The 23,830-nt window shown below is 34.1% G+C and overlaps 1 protein-coding gene across 13 annotated transcripts in view; it reads right to left on the minus strand.

Moving 5' to 3' along the window:
• LOC117327678 (anoctamin-4-like) overlaps positions 1 to 23,830 on the minus strand; it is an 85,286-nt gene that overhangs the window by 43,330 nt on the left and 18,126 nt on the right. For 5 of the 13 annotated variants that reach the window (XM_033884770.1, XM_033884766.1, XM_033884769.1 and 2 more), the window contains exons 4-6: positions 8,383 to 8,447; positions 6,903 to 6,923; positions 3,874 to 3,945 (exon numbers count right to left, since the gene is read on the minus strand). In XM_033884770.1, coding sequence (XP_033740661.1) covers positions 3,874 to 3,945; positions 6,903 to 6,923; positions 8,383 to 8,447 — 158 coding nt within the window. Of the gene's footprint in view, positions 1 to 3,873; positions 3,946 to 6,902; positions 6,924 to 7,446; positions 7,459 to 8,382; positions 8,448 to 10,503; positions 10,634 to 23,830 lie in introns of those variants that run through there. The other 8 variants (XM_033884772.1, XM_033884776.1, XM_033884777.1 and 5 more) reach the window with 8 other exon arrangements.

Here is a 23,830-nt window from a genome sequence, read left to right on the forward strand (position 1 = left end):
GTTTTCATGAATACTTCAACCTCATCATTATTTTATTGAAATAATCTGTCTGAATTAATCAAGCTCAACTTTTAACAACTTGCTTGCCTTTAGAAATTCATCAAAAACAGATAATTTTAATAGTTAACAAGCATACTGGGTATTGCTAAAGCAACACATGTCCCACTTCCAGCCCCCACTAAAAATAGTTATAGTGACCTTGATCTTGACCCAAAATCCCTGAACCTTAAACTTGTCTGAGATATTATGGTCCTTTATCATTGTGTGAAGTTTGATCAAAATCCCTTAAGGAATGAAGCCGCTGAGTGCTGACAAACTTTGGCGTTAGGTACATACGTACATTACATTTACATCCTACATTTACAGTTTATTAGGTCTTTCAGAGCTTGCCTAAAGCACAACATATAAACTTCAGGTTTTTACTGGCCAACATTAAAGTTCATGTTAAATAGTTATGCTGTATGAATCATGCAAACTTAATCATCCTGAGCCTTGGATACAGACATTAGTACATGTAACAAGAAGATATAGATATGGGTTCCCTTTGTTGCTTATGCTTCATGCTTGTTCAAGCCGTAAATAAGATATATAGGTGCAAACTTAACATAACAAAATCTTGTGATGATTCGTCTGAAAGTACTAATAACAGAAAACTAATAAAAATAAAGTAATTTCAAAATTTTTAAACTGAGTGCATTTTTCACCCTCTTTTTAAAAAATAAAAATCCTTGAATACATTCTACGAACAAGAGCTTGAATGTATTGATAATATCTGTAACAATATAAGTTTAAAATAATAAAGGTTTTAAAATCATAAGAGCTAAAAAGAAATTCAAGCCAATCCTTGAATACATTCTACGAACAAGAGCTTGAATGTATTGATAATATCTGTAACAATATAAGTTTAAAATAATAAAGGTTTTAAAATCATAAGAGCTAAAAAGAAATTCAAGCCAATCGAGTCCAAGAGACTGGGTTTTTGAAGAGAGAATTCAGAGGTCAACGGCGAGAGCCTCACAATCAGGAAATAAACTTGTTTTCACATGTTATTGAAATTTATCCTCTAATATTACCAGTCAATCGATCCAGCAACAAAGTTAACACAAACTCTTTACATGGTTAACAGTGCACTTAATGCAGGGAAATCTGAATCAGGATTTTTTAACTTCTTACTGAACTCGGCAGACATGAGTGGGCTTATTACCAGACATTGGCTTATTGCTGGATTAAATACATTATCATCGGCGACGATTATCCACCTCTACCTGCGAGCTTGTCAGCAGTTCCTGTCTACTCTCACTACTAGGATCTCCATGTGTTTCTAACTGATCAGCTGTCAAAATGTCTTCATGGGGATCCACTCTCAGATTTGTGAGATCCTTCTCCGATATCAATCCTGACAACTTTACATCCTTAGTCTCTACATTGTCACTATCTCTGTCTTCAGTATTTGACTCTTTGTCGATGCCTTCATCTGTTATTGAACTGTTGTCTATGACTGAACTGAAGTTAAATCCATCTTCTATAGCATTACAGATCTCCCTTTTTAACCCTTCATCTTCCTCCATATTTGGTACGTTTGGCCTCTATATAAAATTCTACTTTGCTACTTTAGTAAATTTTCTAATACTTTGATACAAATGTATTAAAACTTAATTAATGATACCTATTTATCAACACTATACAGAGAAGCTGGGGAAGTAGAATGTCTACTGACATCCTGTTTGAGACTATTATAAACATACAAACATATACCTTGGCTGTTCAGTAGGATTATAGCTTCAGAATACACATTGTAATTTGTTTTACATGTATATATATGCATTAAACTGGATTTGATAGACAACAGACGTAAAGCCACAAGTAAGGCAAAACAATGAAATGAAACATGGATATAAAGTATACAACATTTTACTTAAAGGTGATTACTGATAAAAATTATCTGAACTCATTAGATATAGAAATACCAAAAGAAAAAAGAAACACAATTAGAAATTGCCCAGTTTATGAGAAATAAAAAGATGTTATAGAATGTAATAATATATGTAATAACATTTGAAATTTTCATAGACGACAGAGTGGTTCCCTATCTTTCAATAACACCATCATTGCATTCTATAACATCTTTTCAATAATAAACCAGGTCTATAACATCTTTTCAATAATAAACCAGGTAATTTCCTTTCAGTGTAAATACTTGTTCATTAAAGAATGTTAATAAGAATCAGATACAAATGTATTATACAAAGGCAGCAATGGTAAAGGATGATATTCATCAACAACTCAGAAAGGATGAGAGCTGGAGTTCAGATGAGCAGGCGTTGTGTCAATGGTACTGATCCTAGTAATGTCTAACAATAAAGGAACTGCATGTCCCCTAAAGAAAGGGCAATAGTTCTGTCAATATTGAATTATGTTTATAATGTTTGGTATAACACTATCTGCAAAAATATTTTTTTACTTTACATGTAAGAAAAATAAAAAATGGACATATCTCTTCATTTAAGACGCAGAGTGGCTTTATTTTAGGACGCCAATACTTGGCCAAATCAAGTTGTATATTATAATACAAGCTGTCCTTAAATGACCTTAGTTGCTGATAGAAAATTAAATAATATAAAACCAAATCCCAAACACACGTAAACAAAGGGCCATAACTCTGTAATGCCTATGACAAAGGGTCAGAGAAATATCAAACATGCAAACATATGGCATTTACGACACATTCTAATAAGATGGAGCTAGTGAAGACAAAAGTAAACCATTGAAAGCAAATTTAAGAAGTGTTTATCACTATTGCAAGGTGATATAATTAGTTTGTATAATCTTATGGTTTAAAAAAGAAATTTTAACAAGAGAATGTCACAATAACCAATGAAGGTAACCACAAAAAACAAAAAGTAATAAATACAGACAATACAACATCTGGGATTCATATTCAAGCCATAAATCTGTCTACAATAACAAATATCACTGTCACAATGCGGCAATGGGGCTGTGCTGACTGCTCATACATGCATGTTAAATTATATAATTTTATCATTTACATATTCAGCACACACAAAAACACCATTAGCTCCACAGCTTGTAAAAACAAAGTCAACATGGAGCTGTGTTCTCAGCATGCAGGTAGTTATTTGGGACAATAAGCAAGCCATGTAGAACCCTGTCTTAGTCATACTTTACAGAAAAAAATGTTTTCAACATGTTTTTACTTTTTATATCATTACATGATTTCATTAATTTTCTTCAGTTTCATTTTTTTAAATTTTCAGATATTTATAACCTATTTTGATTTCATGGTACACATATTATGACAAGTTAAGACCAGTTAATTAATGTAAATATAATTAAACAAAGGAATTTAATAATATGAATGTTTTTTCTGCATGTCATGTAGTTCTGTTTAATATGGCAAAATATGAAATTAGAGAAGATTTCATGAGAGATGATAAATGTAATTATCTTAATTTGATAGTTATTCTAATTTTCTGATCATCATGTTTCTTTTTCTATTTTCCTGTATTGTTATTTATTATTTCTGTTTATAAATAAACTTTTTGGAAATTTAATCACAACAATATCTTAAATACTGATATTCATAAACCACACACTGGTTACACTTATAATTAACAACATTTAACAAAAACACTTCTATAAACATGCAGAATGGTTTTATCAAGACAAACACACTACCAATTGGGTATCAAAACTTTTGAAAAGAAATTTGATCAAATATCTGTATATGATAAGACAGGTTCTACTACTATCTACAAATGTACAAACACCATGTTCATTTCACTGTCCATCAACATATATTTTAACAACATTGAGATGATGCTATAAATAGATTTGATCTACTTTCACTTTCACCTTCTGTTGCTCAAGCAGCAATTTTGCCTCCTCCTTAGATATATCCTCCCTTCCCAGTGAGGTGTCTGCCTGCTTTAAATGTGTACAACATTTACCATTACACTTAAGTAGGTTTAATTTATTTCCACAATAATTACGGTCATGCTTTAAATAGCAACGGGTTTTTTACTTTCATTTTAATGTTTGATCTAATTTTGAACATCAACAAAGTGAACACTGCATATACCAGATACCTCCAATTTTGTTCCAATAGGGGTATAATTGGAAATATCACTTACATTGACATTGGTGTATTAATTTCTGTGCTACACTTTGTTGTCTAACATTGGTTTATTAATATCCTTAATCAAGATCAGCTTCAAACTTCTACAGATTATGAGCTTTTATACCAAATCAGATAAATTAAGATAGGCATATAACACATCACATGTTCTGTTAAATAAGCCAAACTGCCCCAAAAACATGTAAACACTCCATGCCATAACAAGAATCTTTGGACAAATGTCTGCACAGCTCATAATTAGCAACCTTGTGGGCATAGAAAATGGCTCCATGCAAATTAATGGCAGTTGTAGTACTTCACAGAATCTTAGATCCAAGATCTACCTGGTAAATCTAGTAAACGAGACAGGATAAAACATGAAATAAAAGGCAATTCACGATAGTTTTTCTTGAGAAATTGTATTACTCTCAGACTTTCTCCTTGATCATGAGCAGCCAGCTAAAATTGTGTTTACAAATAAAACAAAAATATAGGTAGGAAAAGTCCTAATACAAACAGAAAAATCTATTTAAAGCATAACTGAAATTTTAGCTTAGAATTTTATACAAAACAAATCCAAAACTACAAATACTAAATGAGATTCAAAATGAACTACATCTGCCTTTCATAATACCACAGACCTTTTTTCAGGAAATTATCAGTCCACAGGGAAAAACTATCATCAGATTATCTTATATCTGCAGCAATGAAGTATCAATTTGTGGTAAAAAAGTTTTCCCATCAGTGAATTTTAACAAATAATTTATTGCCCCTGGTTGAGTTTGTTCCCAATAGTATGTAAGCCTGTGTGTATTTCTCTGCTATGTGATATGTTGGTAGATGCCACTTATATTGATAGGGAGAATGAAATTAATAGGAATCAATGATGCCAGGTTTTTGTTACCAGGGATCATATATCCTGTTGCTAGGGATTTATTATCAAATTTAATATTGTAGTCATTTATTGATACCAGGGATCATATATACTGTTGCTAGGGATTTATTGTAGTCATATTTTGAAACAAGGAATCATATAGGTATCATGTTGCTAAGGCTATAAGGTTATATTTGCTGGTTCTATACCTTTTTATGGCCAAGGATTGCCATGAATCTGGCTCTGAATAACAGTCTGTCTCCTTTGTGACTGTGAATCAATTCATTTTTATGGAAGTGTTGCATCTAAAACTCAATCTTTATGAACAAATATTCCCTATTATTATCACTGAGAATTTCAATTGATCAGTTCATGATAATCATAACATACATGATGTCAACTCAATACAATGTGTTCATACAAAATTACATGATTATCTTCAGGGGTTTCCACTAATCATGTGCACTCGGGTAACTAATTAAGGTTAAAGGTTACATGTCTTGAGGAAACAACAAATTGGGTTGTTCAGAACTTTAATGAAGGGCCACAACTCTGTATAACATGTGACACAAGACCCATTTCAATATGCAACATCATCTGCCATCACAAAGAAGTACTCAAATTGGGTAATATATTGTCAATATCAGGTCAAACATTAAATAAGACTCACTTAGACAAAATGACTTTAACGATAGTCAGGCAGACTTATGGACAGAGAATGCAAATGTAAAGCTGCCTAAAAATATCCCCAATAGGGAAATACAAAATCCCATGAAAGACAGCGAGTCTGTCCTATAGATGCTGTCCAGTAAATGGTACTTAACATTTTGTAGTAACTAGTGAGACTGGGTCTCTACACAGAAATATTCAGGAGCCAGAAGAGTATTGATTTACCGCCCAATGCAGAACTTCCTGAAATCTGACAACAGTGAGATAGACCTGTTGACACTGTATATCACTACACTGCAAATTCACCTAGAGAATCAATGGGAGACGTGGAGGCAATAGTTTGTAATTTTAATTCAGTATTAGAAAGGAACCATAGTAGAAATAAACATATCCAAGAGAACTATTATTCATACAAAAGGATGTCTACAAACTAATGTAACAAGCTGTATTGAAAGTGTAGATTTATAATTACTGTTCAAAATATATGTTTTTTCTGTAAGTTAATTTTAATGCCAACAGTTAAGCACTGAATTATGACTATAGTTGACATGGAAAAACTATTTCAGGACAAAAGTCCCACTGGGCCTGTGTATGCACACAGTCATACTGTCATCTGTATCTTTACTGTTTGATCTAGACAAAAGGCTAAACAAGTTTATAACAACATTTTATAAACCTAGTAGCTGTTTAAGGCTGTTAAATCAATCAAAGATTTTAAATACTTATACATGGGTTAGGGTAATGAAATTGAAGAGACATGATTGTAAAGTATTACAAAAGTTTCTCAGTCATAAGATTTTGATTTTGAATTAACCCCAAAATATACCTGTACCTGCTGGAAACTATGACAGCATGATTCAAGGTTGGTTAAAGTAGTGTGACAGCAATAGCATATGAAACATTAATAACAATACTTTTTGGGATTACAATGTCTAATATATAAGATTGACAGTATAAAGTATATATACATGAAGTTTAGTTAAAAGAAAGAGCTATCCAAATCTATGTGTAACAGTTTTCACACTGTGTATTAATATACTTAATCCGCAGTATATAATATATATGATTGTTTATAGGGAAATATAAATATATATATCCAGATTTGTATAACAGTTTATAAAGTGTAGTATATCTATATATTGAGAGCTACTCGAATGTGTGTGTAACAGTTTACACACAGTGAACAATCACAACACAGAAGAAGCACAAGGCGTGACCACCTACCTCCTCCACACCTTCACCCTCCTATTGATAGCAAATAAAGGAGCAAAACCCAATTAAGTACCAGTAAGTCATAGAATTCCTACTCCAGAAACTATGACATATATACTACAATATACATCAGAGCATAACATTTTATAATATACTGGTTACCACTGACCGATATAAAGTAATTCTATATGACTGAATTATCAAAAATGACTTGCAAATTTTGTATCACAAAATTTCTACATATTGTTTTCATAATGAAATGAATATCAATCTATTTTTATTCTAATTAATTCTTTTTTATTTTAAATTATTACAAAAATTATTATTTTTTATTTCTAATGACATATTTTTGATTGATGTATAATCCAAAGTCACACTCTTTTTCACACAACCATGCAGACAGAAGTAGCTTCTGAAAACCCTTATTATTAGTACTATATCAAAACAGATGATAATATCTCAGTTTGGTTGGGTTAGTATGGGATATAGCATGTGCCTTTTTTATTAGGAAGCAAGAATTCTAAATGTTAAAAAAAATCTCTTCAGTAAAACTTACAAGTTGTCTTTCCTATGATAAAGAATTAAAAAAGAACCAATATTTAAAATCAAGCAGTTAGAAAATTCAAAAGTGTGCTTTTGTTAATAAAAGTTTTGAATTAATTTGGAAAGATATTTTTTAGTTTATTATATCATAAGACAGATGAAGATGTAAGATTTACATTTTCCAAAATGTATTCCCCATCAGAATGTAACCACGATATTTAAAGCCCCATATCTCCTTACCACTCTATATTAAGCCTAGCTGCTTACTTATAATATCATTCTCTATATTGTTTACTTCGATCCATATCATTATTTGTAATGTTATACATGCTAACAATTTCTGTTTTGCATGTCAGTTACTTCAAATTGTGGGAGAAGAAGGAATTCCTATGTTGTAATATTGATCAAACTTATTGCCGGGTTATGTATCATTTCTGAATAATCAACTATCACAACACGTGAACATGAACAAGATATGGCAACATGTGCATCTTATATATTGTTTTGTTTTTATTTTTTAAAGAAAACATCTCTTAAGACAACCTGTTATTTCAAATCCTAGATGTAATTGCTGAAAGGTTAAATATCACCTCCCTTTGTTGGGTGTCGATATAAAAATCCAAATTCCACTACATCTTTCTGAAATTTACAACATACAAACCAAACAATTGTTTTCGTTATTTTTTTTCTTCGTTAAATCAATATAATCTAAGTAAAAATCAAGCTTCATGAAACCTGAATGATTTTAAAGATTTGATTTTTGTATTACAAATTGTCTTACTGCCCATCGACAATCGCAGTCAACCAGGATAAGCGAAAAAAATGGCTCTGATATATAAATTATCAAAACCTAAATTCAGTTTACAAAATAACATACTAAGGCATATATGATTCTTTACGGAAGCATAATAAATAACTTTTTTGTGACTAATCATCAGGAGATGTTTACCTCGGGACTTTTCTCTATATCTACAGCTGTACTCTCTTCTCTTCCATCTTCAGGGCCGCCATTGGCTAGAACAATAAAAACTTTATTGATTATTCCACAGTAATAAAAGATTATATATGTCAACAACCTATGACAAAAACAACATAAAAGGCTAAGCAATCCATACCTTCACCAAACTAATACATATATATAGAGAGAGCCTCAAATATGTACATTGCATGTAATCTCCTTCTTGGTAAATAACAATAGGAAAAATTTCCTCAAAAGAATTTTTCAAAAAAAGTATACAGCAGAATCACATTATATTGAAGTAAATGTGGTATGATAAAACAATTCATGCCCGTGAAAAATACACTACAATCATTGTGACTTAAACATCCAAAACCAAAACTTTTAACTTTCTGAAGGTCATAATAGTTTTTACTCCGATTCTTCCTTACTCTGATTCTTCCTATCAGTTTAATAACAAAATAATCATTAAATGTACATTTCTTTTCAGAGCTGACTTTCAGTCATGATCAGTGCCTAGAAATCTTGCTGCAATGTTCGACTGTCCAGCCAGGACAGAGAAAATAGAAGACAATAACGTTAACATGCAAAAATTCTTTATAGAAGAGATTTATCTACATGTGACTATTCATTCCACAATTACATTCATACACATTTCATACTAGTAAGTACAGTTTTGTGGAAAGCAACATGTCTTTTTATTATGATGCCATCTAGAGCAATTACAGTAAAGCCCAAGAACACAACCATAACAGCAGTAGCACATGTACAGACCAGCCTGTTTCTCAGTTTCTGATACCGAGCTTCAACACAGGTCGAAAGGAGCATTGAACAAGACACCTCTGTTCGGACTGTTTTGCCCTAAATATTTATTTTTTTCTGGTATTTTAAGATGTTTCCAGGTCCTTACGGCACCATATATCATTAAACTTGGTATGATGTCACTCAAACTTATATCATGGTGACCCAACATGCATCATCGCTCATTGACTTGGTTGAAATTTGGAATTGGATTTTTGAAAGTTTATTAAAGGTCACGGTCGATGCCAGCAAGTCTGCTAATGTATTATCAATTGAAATGTCTTTTCACAAATGACAAATATCAAAGCTCTATCTCGTATAGTTAATATACCCTGGCCAAGGATGTTTATCAAAACTAGGTCAAAGGTCACATTCAAAGTCAGAAGGACTGCAAACCTAGGACCAATGGAAAGGTCTTGACACAACACTGCTTTATATAACTTTAACCTAGCTGTCTACTGACAATGCCAGGGGAATAGCAATAGCTCGCTTGGACTTCGTACCAGTGACCTAAAATTTGAGTTTGTATATCATGTTTTAAATATACTTTGTGGCTTAAACTGTATCATTGCAAAATATGGAAGTAACCACGCCCAAAAGGAAGCTTGGTAATAAATGTTAGTGACAACATTTAATTGACACAGGGAGGACTTTGTAATAGTGATTATAATTATCCCCTTTATGTTGGGTGAAACAGGAAGCATCAGAGGTCTGACTGCCTATATAATTAAAACAAAATGGAGACAAATTATCTCCTACTTGACAGTAGACTGAACCACTTTGACAAACTGTGCTTCATGACCTGTTTTCATCAGTATGTAGACAACAATTTGACAGTGCATACTTTTCAAAATTGTGTAAAATCAGTTTTCAAACAGTTTTTCTGATTATACTTGAAACTAAATGCTTCAAAACCCATGAATAGTTATCTTGTGTATTGTGATTTAAATGTTGATATGTTTCAACCTAAAACTCAATGCAAACTGATGATTTTCTTTCTCAGAATGTAATTAGTACACCAACAGTTTCCTTACAATTTAATACCTTGTAATAGAAGTATCTGATGATAATATTTACTGACCCTTCATTAAATCTGACAATAATTGTTCAGTTAATCTTTCCACATATGGTCTCTTATTTAATGTACTAGACAAGTTTTAACTGACATAAATATATTATATAAGCAACTGTACTAGATAATATACACCTATCATATGAACCAACACCAAGGTAACAAAACATCTGTGACAGAAATCTTTACAAGATTTACCGTGGTAGATATCTTAAAAACCTGCAAAAATATACCCATACCGCTAGGCATATCCACCGCATCCTCATACCCTGCCCCGCCCTCCTGGGACTGAGGGTCGGGGTAGATGGCTCCGTACCCCTGGTTAGACGGATTCAGTGGTACAGTGTCAGACATTCCTCTGTGATTTGTATATATACAGACTCTCCGATATATAAATACACGAAGGTCGATCTACTTTTTACATTGGAGTATATGCGGGCTCACATGATAAGAAACACACAGGTAAATCTATACAACAACATATGATGAGAAACGCAAAGTTCAAATTCATGCACGACTGACTCTACCTAGTAAATACACATCCAAGCTACAAGGCACCTATATAAACCTTCATACCATAGTGATACTAATAAACAAAATTGGATCGTAGCATGTAGCTGACCTGTGACTACTAACTGAACCAAAAACAAAATAATTATTTGACAAATTCATTTTTTTTGTTTTTTGTTGTTGTTGTAAAACAAGTTTATGTTTTTAATTCTGGGTATGTCATTAATATAAAATATCTGTGCTTCAAAGGCTTCAGTGTAACAAACATGTACATATCTGCTTTTAAACAAAAGGCAGCTGTCCAATGTAAACCAGAGAGTAATCTGTTTATCAATTAGTATCAAAAACCAGACAGCCTCTACAGGTTTTCCCTACAGCATTAATACCAATAGTTATAACGTGTGGGAAGCATATTTCATTGAAGTGATACGCATTTTAATGATCAATCGCTACGTGAAGTGAATTACATTTATTGAGATGTGACGGTTGTACATGCACTTTAAATAAAGATAATTTCAAACAATACCATACACAATATCACACTTCCAAGAAATGTTGTAAATCACTCAAAACATCCGCAGTGATAAACAGTCACTACTTAAATAATGAACAGAATAAAATAAATATTGTCACAGTGCAGGGGAACATTTATACATATAAGGGAGTTGTCCATTTAATCATTACTTGAAATCTTCTCCAAACCTCAATAATTCAACTCTTACATGTTTTTAGGTTCTAGTCAAACTTAAATGATCCATCAAAGGAAGTCAAGATTGATTAGAACACTAGTCTTACTTAATTGATACATCTGATCAATTGTAACAACTATTACAACCGATTATATATTTTTTTTAAGAGATTAAAAAAAAAAAAAAAAAAAGATTCATGGAGTTTTTGCACAAAGCTAGTTGTGGTTTTTTTTTTTTTTTATAGATTATGCGTACTTCAAACCAAACTTTACTATACTTTACAAACTCAATATTTTAGGTCATTGCTGTGTCAAAATTTTTTCAAATGTATTTTATTCAAAAACATAATATTTTATCAAATAGAAACATGGATTGAAGATTTAAACTCTGTTAAATGCCTTTGGATGGTTTGGTATTGCTTACTGTCCTATTAACAGCTAAGGTCATGTCAGGATAGTCTCCCCTGTGTATGAGATGTATGTTTGTGTATTTTGGGAAGCTGCAGTATGTTCAAATGATGTCAACTCTGTAGTACTGCCTCACTGGAACATACTGCAAAAGTCACCCAGCAGGACACCCCACCCGGTCACATTATACTGACAGTCACCCAGCAGGACACCCCACCCGGTCACATTATACTGACAATGTGTGAACCAACTGTCCTATCCTCAAATGCTGAGCGCTAAGCAGGAGTAGTAACTACCATTTATTATAGACTCTGGTATGTCTCGACCAGGGAACAGAAACCCAAGCCTTCCTCACAGAGGTGAATGCTCAACTTAGGGGCAAAAGTGAGGCAGTGACAAAGGAGACATTAGGAAGAATGAAGTTGCTACAAAGACGAGAAAGATAAGATCCCCAATTTAGTTGCTTTTTACGATCATGCGAAGGGGACAGCAGGCACAATTATTAGGCCCTACCTGCAGGGCCGCCTTTGGTTGTCAGTTTATTTTGTCAACAGACATGGCCGTGTATGATTTAAAACTTAATGACAATGCAATCAATATCCCTCCACTTAGCAGACATGTTGAGATGACACGCCCATTCACGGTTATATTAAGCATCTGGAACATGTTTCAAGCAAGGGATTCACAAAAAATGGCCAGTACATCAGCTAGTAAAATTCAATCGCTTACCACAAATCTTCCAGAAACAACAATTTTAAGAAGGTGATATGAAATTTTCCAAATATCACATGTTTGCTACAAGTTGAATACCACTACAAATTCTATGGGTGGAAAAGACCATTTATAGAGCTGTAGCTGCTCTGATGGACTTTTCATACTATGAACATTTTTGTCATTGAATCAATTTTAAAAATGTGTCCTTATACTAATAATCAGGAAATCACTGGGGTGTGAAAGAGTACACTAGGGATTAGAAAAGTGGAAATTCGCTCGCCAAAGTGGAAATTCCTACCACTTTTGGCTTAACCTACCAGAGGTTTTTAGTAGTTTCCACTTTATTTTTTATATTTCCGCAAAATGTTTCCTATTACCACTGCTTTAATAGTCTTTCCACGGATTTATCATTCTTACCACTAGCTGTTTATTCTTTCCAGTACAATTTAGTAATTACCACTAATTATATATAATTTGGTTTAATTGGTAAAAGTAGACCGCTAGTAACTATAAATCGTTCATCTGTTTCAGAATACTTGCCGATGGCCTCGTCACGGCTGAGCGCGTTCACCTGTGTGTCAAACGTGCCCCGTGACGATGGCAAGTAAAGGCTTCATACAGTGAACGCGCTGTAAGTTTAGCTGAACCATAGCTCTTGACGACCATGGAATTATTAAATGTATATGAACCAACTGATTTATGGTTGTTTTGTTTTCATTTCCATCCACTATTTTTACAGTTGAAATCAAAATCCTTTGATGATACAGCGCTGCGTTTGCTGCGTACATATCTGACGGTAGGTATCTAGATGTGCTGCTAAGTGAATCAAAATTACCATGTAAAACCATATGACTATCTTCTGAGTGATGTATTTACCGAAATTATTAAAATGTCCCACACAAAGTTGTATTACGGTGTTTGTTTTCACTTCCAACGGAGAGATCTCGACATATGTGTCTGTGTGTTGATAGCAGATCGAGAGCACCAACACTGTTACGTAGGTGTGACACGTGGGAACACACTGTAAGTTTAGCTGAGCCATAGCTCTTGACGACCATGGAATTATTAAATGTATATGAACCAACTGTTTTATGGTTGTTTTGTTTTCATTTCCATCCATTATTTTTTTAGTTGAAATCAAAATCCTTTGATGTGCAGCCGGGGACGTCGTCCCCGATTCAGCGCTGCGTTTGCTGTGGGTACATATCGGTAGGTATCTAGATGTGCTGCTAAGTGAATTAAAATCACCTTGTAAAACCGTATGACTATCTTCTGAGAGATGTATTTACCGGAATTATTAAAAAGTCCCACACAAAGTTTTATTACGGTTTTTGTTTTCACTTCCAACGGAGAGATCTCGACATATGTGTCTGTGTATTGATAGCAGATCGAGAGCACCAAAACTGTTACGTAGGTGTGACACGTGAATCTCGGCCGAGTTGTGTGCGCTAGACTTTATATTTTGCTGAAACTGTAATAGATTCTACTGGATTATTCGATTTTAAACGACAATACATTGTAGATATCATTTTACCGTTTTGCATGACTTCTGCATGTACGGACTATCCGTGTTGTCTTGGATGACCTTTCACCTTCAATAGATGGCGCTGTGATTGGGAACGTTTGTGTGCTTTTTTCTCGAGTTATATTTTGTGAAATAGTGCGGTAGCGCGATATTGTATTGAAATTTGTTTGGTACAACAATCAGACTACTACATTAACGGTATTGTAAAGAATTCCATGATAAAAGTGAACTAGATTCTACGTCCCGGATTGAGGTAAATGTGGTTAGCAGTAACTACAGATTGGTACTTTTATTGTAGGTTAGTCTACATCATCCTCTCGGATACGAAGTGTACGGGTAATAGGATTATCTGCGACGGACATGCAATCCAATGATTATTGATAGTTTCTTATTATTATTTTGAATGAAATATGCCACCGGGGAAAAAAAGGTATGGTTGATAATCAGAAGTGTCATAGATTTTACTTCAGGAACTGGAAATTGGATGACGACGGGTCCATAGTTTCATTTTATTTTGGTATGTCCATTATATACAGATCTGAGGGTAAAATATATAAAGCAATGTTACTACAAAAGACCACCGTTTTTATTAATTAATCCAACTCTTATCTGTTAATAATGTTAGAGAGTTGTCAAAAGGTAAATATCTCTACTTGGCTAGCAAAAGACAAAATTGATTAGTGTTGATTATATATCGAACAATTTTCATGTACATGTATGCAACACTCTCCTGTACACCTCAGTATTTGTTTAATGTTATATATCTTGTATACCTGAAGGCCTTAGGGCTTTTGGTAAATAAAAAAACGGGACGGCACCATCCGCATTCATAAAGACAATTGTTTTATAGATCATTCGATTGGGAATTTTAACTGGTCGGATTGGGAAAAATATCCAATTTTACCATGGGAAATGGGGCCAAAATTCTACCCAAAATCGGCCCCCAAAAACATGTTAGTGTGTTACTGTCGTGGGAGGGCGATCAGGGCTAAGAAGATCAACAAGATGTAGTATAGAAATATATTTTGTGCATATTAAAAAAAAATAAAAGGAGTGAGAGAAAAAAAAATGTGTATGTGTTGATATGTGTTCCTATGGTTGTCCGTTTACTGCCCCGGGTCTAAGCAACCGGTTACACTGGACAGACAGTAAAGGATATCACTGTTCCCACGAGGTACAGTATACAGTATTTGTAAGGTTTTGTCGGAAGCTTTGACCGTCCGGGGAGTCTCTATGGTGTGTGCTACTTCATGTATTGTCCAATAGTGTACATGCACACACAGTGATAGAGATTGAAAAACCAAAAATACAAAAAAAAAAAAAAAAAAACAATATTCACAAGATGTTATGTCAGATATAGATTAATTTGCAAAATTCAGGTTTTGTAATAAGTATGCGTTAATAGGTATCAAGATTCTAGTTAAAATATCTTCATTAAGAGAAAAACACTTTCCCTTTCGACTTTTATGCTAAGTTATCGTGTGAATAAAATCAATGGATCCCATTTTGCCACTATTTTCAATCAGGGTACAGTGGACCCGCGATAATCCGGACGCCGATAGTCTGGAAAACTCACAGTCCGGACGGAATAGCACGGGAACGGATTTCCGTAATGTTATTTGTACTCACCAGTCTGGAAATTCGGATTCCGTTTCCGGAACCCTACTTTGGGAATGGAACGTACTTTTCATTAGTAAATTCACCCAGTAATCCGGACGATGCCCGGTTAAGTCAACCGTGTCGACAGCTGTATAGACTATCGCTTGACACTGTGCGTAGTCATAGCGACCGCTGCCAGATCATAGCCCCGGGTGTTTACCTGTGTGACAATGTTAGCTTCTTTACCGGGTCTTTTATTTCAGGTTTTTAACTTACGTAAGAATCATAAAATCATGGACTGATCGTAAGTAAACTAATGTAAACAAAATCAACAACAACAAAACGAAAAAAAAAACACGGACTGATTCGGTGACATTACATCAGAGACGCCATATAGGAAAATATAGAAACAATAAATGCGAATTAGACAACAATAATGTAAGTGCTGAATAAACTTTTGTGAATTAACAAGTGCTACCGAAACCAGGGACATATATAAGTTTCTATTATAACGGGCCATATTAATATAACATGTAACATCTTACTAATATTCTATTATAACGGGCCAAATACAACGAGTATCATCTTACTAATTTCTTATCATAACAGGTTGTTTATAACTTGTAACATTTGATTCTACTATGTTTACTATGCAACGCCAGTTTTGATTCGTTTAAAACCATGTATTATTTTCAACTAATACAAGCTCGAAAGTCAAGGCTGTAATATTCACCCAATATTGGTAATACGGTTACTTTAGCTGAGTGTGCTAACGGGTTAGTCTCTCAATGACTTTTTATCAGGAAGTGTATGATAGATGTTCTTGATCATGGTACTGTAGTGTCTGTACAAAGACATGCATATTTTATACAAAGAAAAAAAAAAAATTCGTTTGATTTCATCAACATGAATTCCCTATAGTATAAACGCAATTCTTAACAGAATTCAAGTTAAATTTACGCACAACCTGTATAAGCATATTTTCGGAATTTTTTGAAGTGCACGGAAACCAAACGCGTCAACTCACAAGTAATTATCGGCGCGTGCCAATTAGAACGCCAGAAATCACAGACACCTGTGGTGTAAGAGACAGGTGTGACGAGCGTAATCTCACACCTGGCAATTGTTTCTCTGAGCATGTTTGTTTATTTATTAAAGTCTGTTGACTTGCGACACACGAATTGAAAGTAAAATTACAAGGATCTCAATCAATTCACGATTATTACACAATTACAAAAAGTCATACACTTTAACCATTGCGAATTCATAGATTATATCTTTCTCAAGCATTTAATCGTCGATAATCCATGAGACAGTGACATGTAAAATAAGGGATAAAATCTGTATAATTATTTAGAAGTGTGTTGGAGGCTTCAACACGGGTTTTCATTCGGGAGAGATTTAGTCTATTGTAGATCATGATCTATACAATATATTACTCTCTGAATGAAGTATCCTTCATGACTAAAAGAGGGTTTTGTATAGAATACAACGCATAAGTTTACTGTACCTTTGTATTTCGTCTTTTCTCACAAACCAGAGTATCCAGAACTGTTGTATTTTTGTGGTATGCTTATTTGAATATTAATTTGCGAATAAAATAGCACATTATTTTATTAAAAGAAATATTGATGCCGTGTTCCTTTTATAGTAACGAGGAAGAAATGGTAAACACATAACTAATATACCTTTATTGGTGATTGACCGATTATTGGGTCGTGTATGGCATCTGTTTGCCCCTGGTATGATACATTATTCTTTGTTACCCAAGCGGTCATTTTGAGAGTCGATTTCACTAAAATCTTCTTCTTTTTGAACGCTCAAACTGATATTACTGGATTTCGACTTCTTGTCGGCAATATTCGCCGAAATCATCAACCTCAAATCTCGTGTCCAGATCGTATTCAGACATGCTGTGTTGTTACTGTTCGTCTATATACTGCTGGCCACCATTTCAGTTACTGTTAAACCTGTGGCGTCATAGACTTCAAAATCAGCGTGACTGACCGATACGCTGATTAGCAGTCGACCGACAGCGCTGTAATAAACAAATGAACTAACAACCGAAGGCAATCGTCATTTTAATGGCCACGTGTTTCATTGACAATCATTCATCCTTATGATATCAACCTAGGAGGTTCTTAAAAGATTTTTTTTCTTTCTCAAATCAATCCACCGCAACTGAGGGACCTACATAAGTTGCGATGTCGTAGCTCAAGACGACGGGTGCATGCTTAGTGCAAGGATATAAGTACTTCAATGTAATTTGGCTATCTAGGATATGAATCATTTGATAAATCTTTCTGCCATTATCGCATCACAATGAATGGTACAATATATTAAAATTGCGAAATGCGCTGATGAATGATCTACACGTGACGTTATGGACACATTTACGTTTCTGGGCATGACGATATGACAACTGATTGTAGTTTTTTAATATATGCTGGAGTATTAATCACGTACCCGTCCTTCTAGTACATGTTTTGTTTTAACTACAGCAATTTAAATATTGCTACAGAATGACAGTTTAGAACAAAAAAATACTGATAAACACATGGGACCAATTCAAATCCGATCACTCAAGCCTTTCCAGTAGAAACAATATAGGTCAAATCATCTTACCTTAGTTGGTCACCGAACACTTCTTTGCTTGCAATAATTGATAAAAGTGGGTACCAATGATAATAAGCCTCTTGATAATCCCATTTTGATTGCGGACTCTGTCTTTCGTTGTAATTCATTGTGATTAGACGGTTCTTCTGGAGATCTTTTTTATTAACAGGTGACGGTGGGTCCACGCGAGATTTGTATACTGGTCATAGTATAAGTTGTTGAAATCGACAGGCGTTAAACAAGTGAATACATTTCTACGTCTATGGACCTGGTACAAATGATGGTGTTTACCTTTAAAGTTAAATGAATGTTAATAAAACCAAAAATATCAATTCCAGCGGTATTAACAAATCAGTGTCACTTCAGTTCATTTAATTTCGTAGACCTATCTGCCCACAAGTCGCTACCAGACATCTTGTGAAAACAGAAAGGTAAGAACTCATTGTTATCTTTCGTGGGATGATGAAAATGACTGACGTCGCCATTTTTTTGTACCCTATAATGGTAAGTAATAACATCATGAAATTACTAGAAAAGTTCCGTTGCGTTAATTATAATAGGTCGTTTATGTATACCCTGGTACCAGGGACCTATATATTTAGTATATAGGTCTCTGCTGGTACTGTACATTAAATCCAATGGAGAGATCATTTTTAAACCAATGATAAAATTTAAGACGATGCATTTTGAAAATTAGAAAAAAAAAAAAAAAAATGAAATCCACTAAAGCAGCCGACTATTTTTTAATGGCGGGAACCTTGCAATATAACGTGGACAACAGAATGCATGTGTTTGGATATCTGATTTCCTAGGTATGTCCGATAATTATTAAACCCGTATTCACTTAACAATGTGACGCTTAGTTAAGTATCAGACGACTTTTGACTAATTTGTGTGTAATCAACCCAGTTCTTGTGATCACTGCTTAATACGTAAATTTGTATGTAATTAATAACATGCATCTTTCAATGAGTCGTCGTTTCACGTAACGGTGTTACAAAGCCGATATCCGTGTTTAATTTCCGATCATAAATTTATTACATGTATTTGAGATTAATCAATTATCGTATCACGTAATGTATGATTGTGCATAAATTCTGTAACATTTAGGTCGTAGAGAAAAAGCAATGTACCGTTATAAAAACAAAAGCTACACATTGTAACACAGGTAAACACCCGGGGCTATGACCTGGCAGCGGTCGCTATGACTACGCACAGTGTCAAGCGATAGTTTGTACAGCTGTCGACACGGGTGACTTGGCCCGACATTTTTTTCTCCTCGTGGTGAAAAAATCGTCCGGATTATTGAGAGAGAGAGATCTTTATTAGCACTCAGGCACACTATTGTGTGCGACAAGAGGTCAACAAAAATTACAACATCATAATACAATATATAATATTCTATACAGAGTAGTGAAACATACATTGAGACAAAGTTTGTAGTGTACACTGCATGAAACGTTCGTTCAATACAGGATGGTATATTTAACCATACAGTAGTACTTATTATATAACATTATGTTTTAAAACATATAATTTCAATATTTTTACAATACTGTATACACTATATAAATTTTAGAATTTGATGTTGGAAATTCACATATTATTTTTTAGATGTTTTTCTAGTAATTGGATGAACATAGATAGATTTGATAATACTCTAATATTGCATAATGATAATAATCCTTTCATTTTATGAATAGATGGGTTACATGTATAATAACTAGGTATATACTTTCTACGAATTTGATTTACATATATACTAGAACATAAAAATAAATAATGGTACTCGCATCCAACCCCAGTAAAACATAGCGGACAAATCCTATTTTGACGAGACGTTCCGGTCCATCGCCCTGTCTCTACCGGAAGAAATATATTACTAGTTCTGAATTTACATACTGTTATTCTATCTTTTTGTTTAAGCATGGTTAAATATTTTTCAATCTGGAACTGATTTTTAAATACTGCATATGTTTTACCACGGGAAGATTTGTCAATATCAGTATACCACTGTTGTATAAATTGATCGTGCAGGATAGTTTTGAACCGTAATTTGAGGTAATTTTTATTCATAGTGCAGCTATTTTGATGTAACCAAACGTAACTTAGCCCTGTACTATTAAGTATATCCTTTATATAAGAAATCCATTTGAAACCAGAAAAATCATTTACATGTAAATTCAGTATAAGCTTGTACATTAGACTTGATAATTTATTTTCACCTGTAATTAATTTATACCAGAACATTATCATTCTAGACTTAATTTCAACATTTAGAGGATATCTACCCGTTTCACCATATACCATTATATTTTCTGTGGAACTACGAACATTTAAAACTTTTTTACAGAATTGTACATGCAACTTCTCACACACCTTAGCATTTTCAAACCCCCAAATCTCAGACGAGTATAAAAGTATGGGGGAGATTAAAGCATCAAACAATTTCAACTGAAGGTCTATTGGTAATATAATATTTCTAATTTTTCTGTATAATGCATATGTTGAGGGAAATTTACTAATGAAAAGTACGTTCCCTTCCCACTGGTGAGTACAAATAACGTTACGGAAATCCGTTCCCGTGCATTTCCGTCCGGGCTGTGAGTTTTCCGGACTATCGGCGTCCGGATTATCGCGGGTCCACTGTAATGTGATTTAAATCGTGTTTTTATTTTTTGACGAGTTTATGGTCACTTGGTTACTTCGGTGTATCCAAATTTCAACAATCAAATTATTTTGTAACATGTAAAAAGATTGCAATAATACTATCTTTGAAAATATGTCTGTCAACCCACCGTAATAGTTAATTTGGTAGACTTACGAATCTTGGTTCATAACGGACTATCACACGTTTATCAGTTAACTTGATTGACAGCTGACACTTTTATAAGACGAGTCCGTACCCGACCGAGCAAGATACGTGTGTAATAGGACTATAGCAGGGTTATTATTTAGTTATACCAGGGACATAGATATAGAATACTTCTGGAGAAAACTTGCTAAAAACCGACTATACATTATTTGATACACAATTTATTTCAAATATTTAATGGGTGAATGAGGAATGTATTCCGCTTTTTACATAGTTAAAACGCTAAAAGAGAACAAACAAAAACAATAATCGTTTTGTTATTAAAACAAAAAACTTTCTTGATAACTTATAACCCATCTTGAAAATCGAGTCGCCGCGGGTAAACTTTCAGACGCCTACTTTTACCAAAATCATCACATGTGATATAGGACCTATATACACTTTAGGTCCGACACCCATATGATCTACGAAATGACTTAACCCATGGATGTAATGAAGACAAACTATTGTTTTCACTTATTTGACCATCGACGTGCATATATCAGTTAATCACGTGTAATAACAGGTCTCTAGTTTGACGATCCTTCTGAAATGAATTGAGAACAAATATCGTAAGATATCCCATCCTCGCTGTCGCTGGCCGTATTTTTCAAGGACTAAATACCAAGTCCGTGGTTGGAGGCCTAGCAGTCGAATTGCTGTAATCTACAAATATCAAAAAACCAAATCTTGCCTTATAAACGTGACCGTTGTGTAGACTTCCTGAAGTTATTAAACACAGCGCCGTCTATTGAAGGTGAAAGGTCATCAAAGACAACGCGGATAGTCCGTACATGCAGAAGTCATGCAAAACGGTAAAAACATATCTACAATGTATTGTCGTTTAAAATCGAATAATCCAGTAGAATCTATTACAGTTTCAGCAAAATATAAAGTCTAGCGCACACAACTCGGCCGAGATTCACGTGTCACACCTACGTAACAGTTTTGGTGCTCTCGATCTGCTATCAATACACAGACACATATGCCGAGATTTCTCCGTTGTAAGTGAAAACAAACACCGTAATACAACTTTGTGTGGGACATTTAATAATTCCAGTAAATACATCTCTCAGAAGATAGTCATACGGTTTTACAAGGTGATTTTAATTCACTTAGCAGCACATCTAGATACCTACCGATATGTACCCACAGCAAACGCAGCGCGGAATCGGGGACGACGTCCCCGGCTGTACATCAATGGATTTTGATTTCAACTAAAATAATAATGGATGGAAATGAAAACAAAACAGCCATAAATCAGTTGGTTCATGTACATTTAATAATTCCATGGTCGTCAAGAGCTATGGTTCAGCTAAACTTACAGTGTGTTCCCACGTGTCACACCTACGTAACAGTGTTGGTGCTCTCGACCTGCTATCAATACACAGACACATATGTCGAGATCTCTCCGTTGGAAGTGAAAACAAACACCGTAATACAACTTTGTGTGTGACATTTTAATAATTCAGGTAAATACATCTCTCAGAAGATAGTCATATGGTTTTACAAGGTGATTTTAATTCACTTAGCAGCACATCTAGATACCTACCGATATGTACCCACAGCAAACGCAGCGCTGAATCGGGGACGACGTCCCCGGCTGTACATCAAAGGATTTTGATTTCAACTGTAAAAATAGTGGATGGAAATGAAAACAAAACAACCATAAATCAGTTGGTTCATATACATTTAATAATTCCATGGTCGTCAAGAGCTATGGTTCAGCTAAACTTACAGCGCGTTCACTGTATGAAGCCTTTACTTGCCATCGTCACGGGGCACGTTTGACACACAGGTGAACGCGCTCAGCCGTGACGAGGCCATCGGCAAGTATTCTGAAACAGATGAACGATTTATAGTTACTAGCGGTCTACTTTTACCAATTAAACCAAATTATATATAATTAGTGGTAATTACTAAATTGTACTGGAAAGAATAAACAGCTAGTGGTAAGAATGATAAATCCGTGGAAAGACTATTAAAGCAGTGGTAATAGGAAACATTTTGCGGAAATATAAAAAATAAAGTGGAAACTACTAAAAACCTCTGGTAGGTTAAGCCAAAAGTGGTAGGAATTTCCACTTTGGCGAGCGAATTTCCACTTTTCTAATCCCTAGTGGTAGACAGGTGATTTTAAATTGCGATCAAAAGAACAAACAGTTCCACTGTATTGCTTTGTTGACACAACTGTCTGGCAGTCAACATTCAGCCATTACCCAGGCTAGGCCATTCTGATTTCTGACCGATTGATTTTGTTTACAGGTTTCATGCATCAGTACTGGAATCACTTACAACAATGATAAAATATATATGACCTTAAGTTTTCGGGAGTTGGAAGGTTTGGGGATATGTGGGACAGAAAATGATGACAAATCACAGTTTTTCTGTCCTTTTAGCTTGTTAGTGAGTTTGTAGTAAAATTGTAGTACAGCTGTTACATAGAGAGGTTATTTATAATCTTGTCACTATGGATATATACTATTGACCAGCAACATTAAACTGTCAAGTCTATGGTCATGTAAACATTAATAATGTAATAAGCTTTCCAGGTACAGATGAATGTGTCCCTTATCTTATAAATCAGTATAATTCAGCAAAAAAATTGTTCAAAACCACCTGCCTTTTGATTTCCATCATATTTTTGTCTTC

This window comes from Pecten maximus, chromosome 5 (assembly GCF_902652985.1).
Source record: "Pecten maximus chromosome 5, xPecMax1.1, whole genome shotgun sequence".
NCBI lineage: Eukaryota > Metazoa > Mollusca > Bivalvia > Pectinida > Pectinidae > Pecten > Pecten maximus.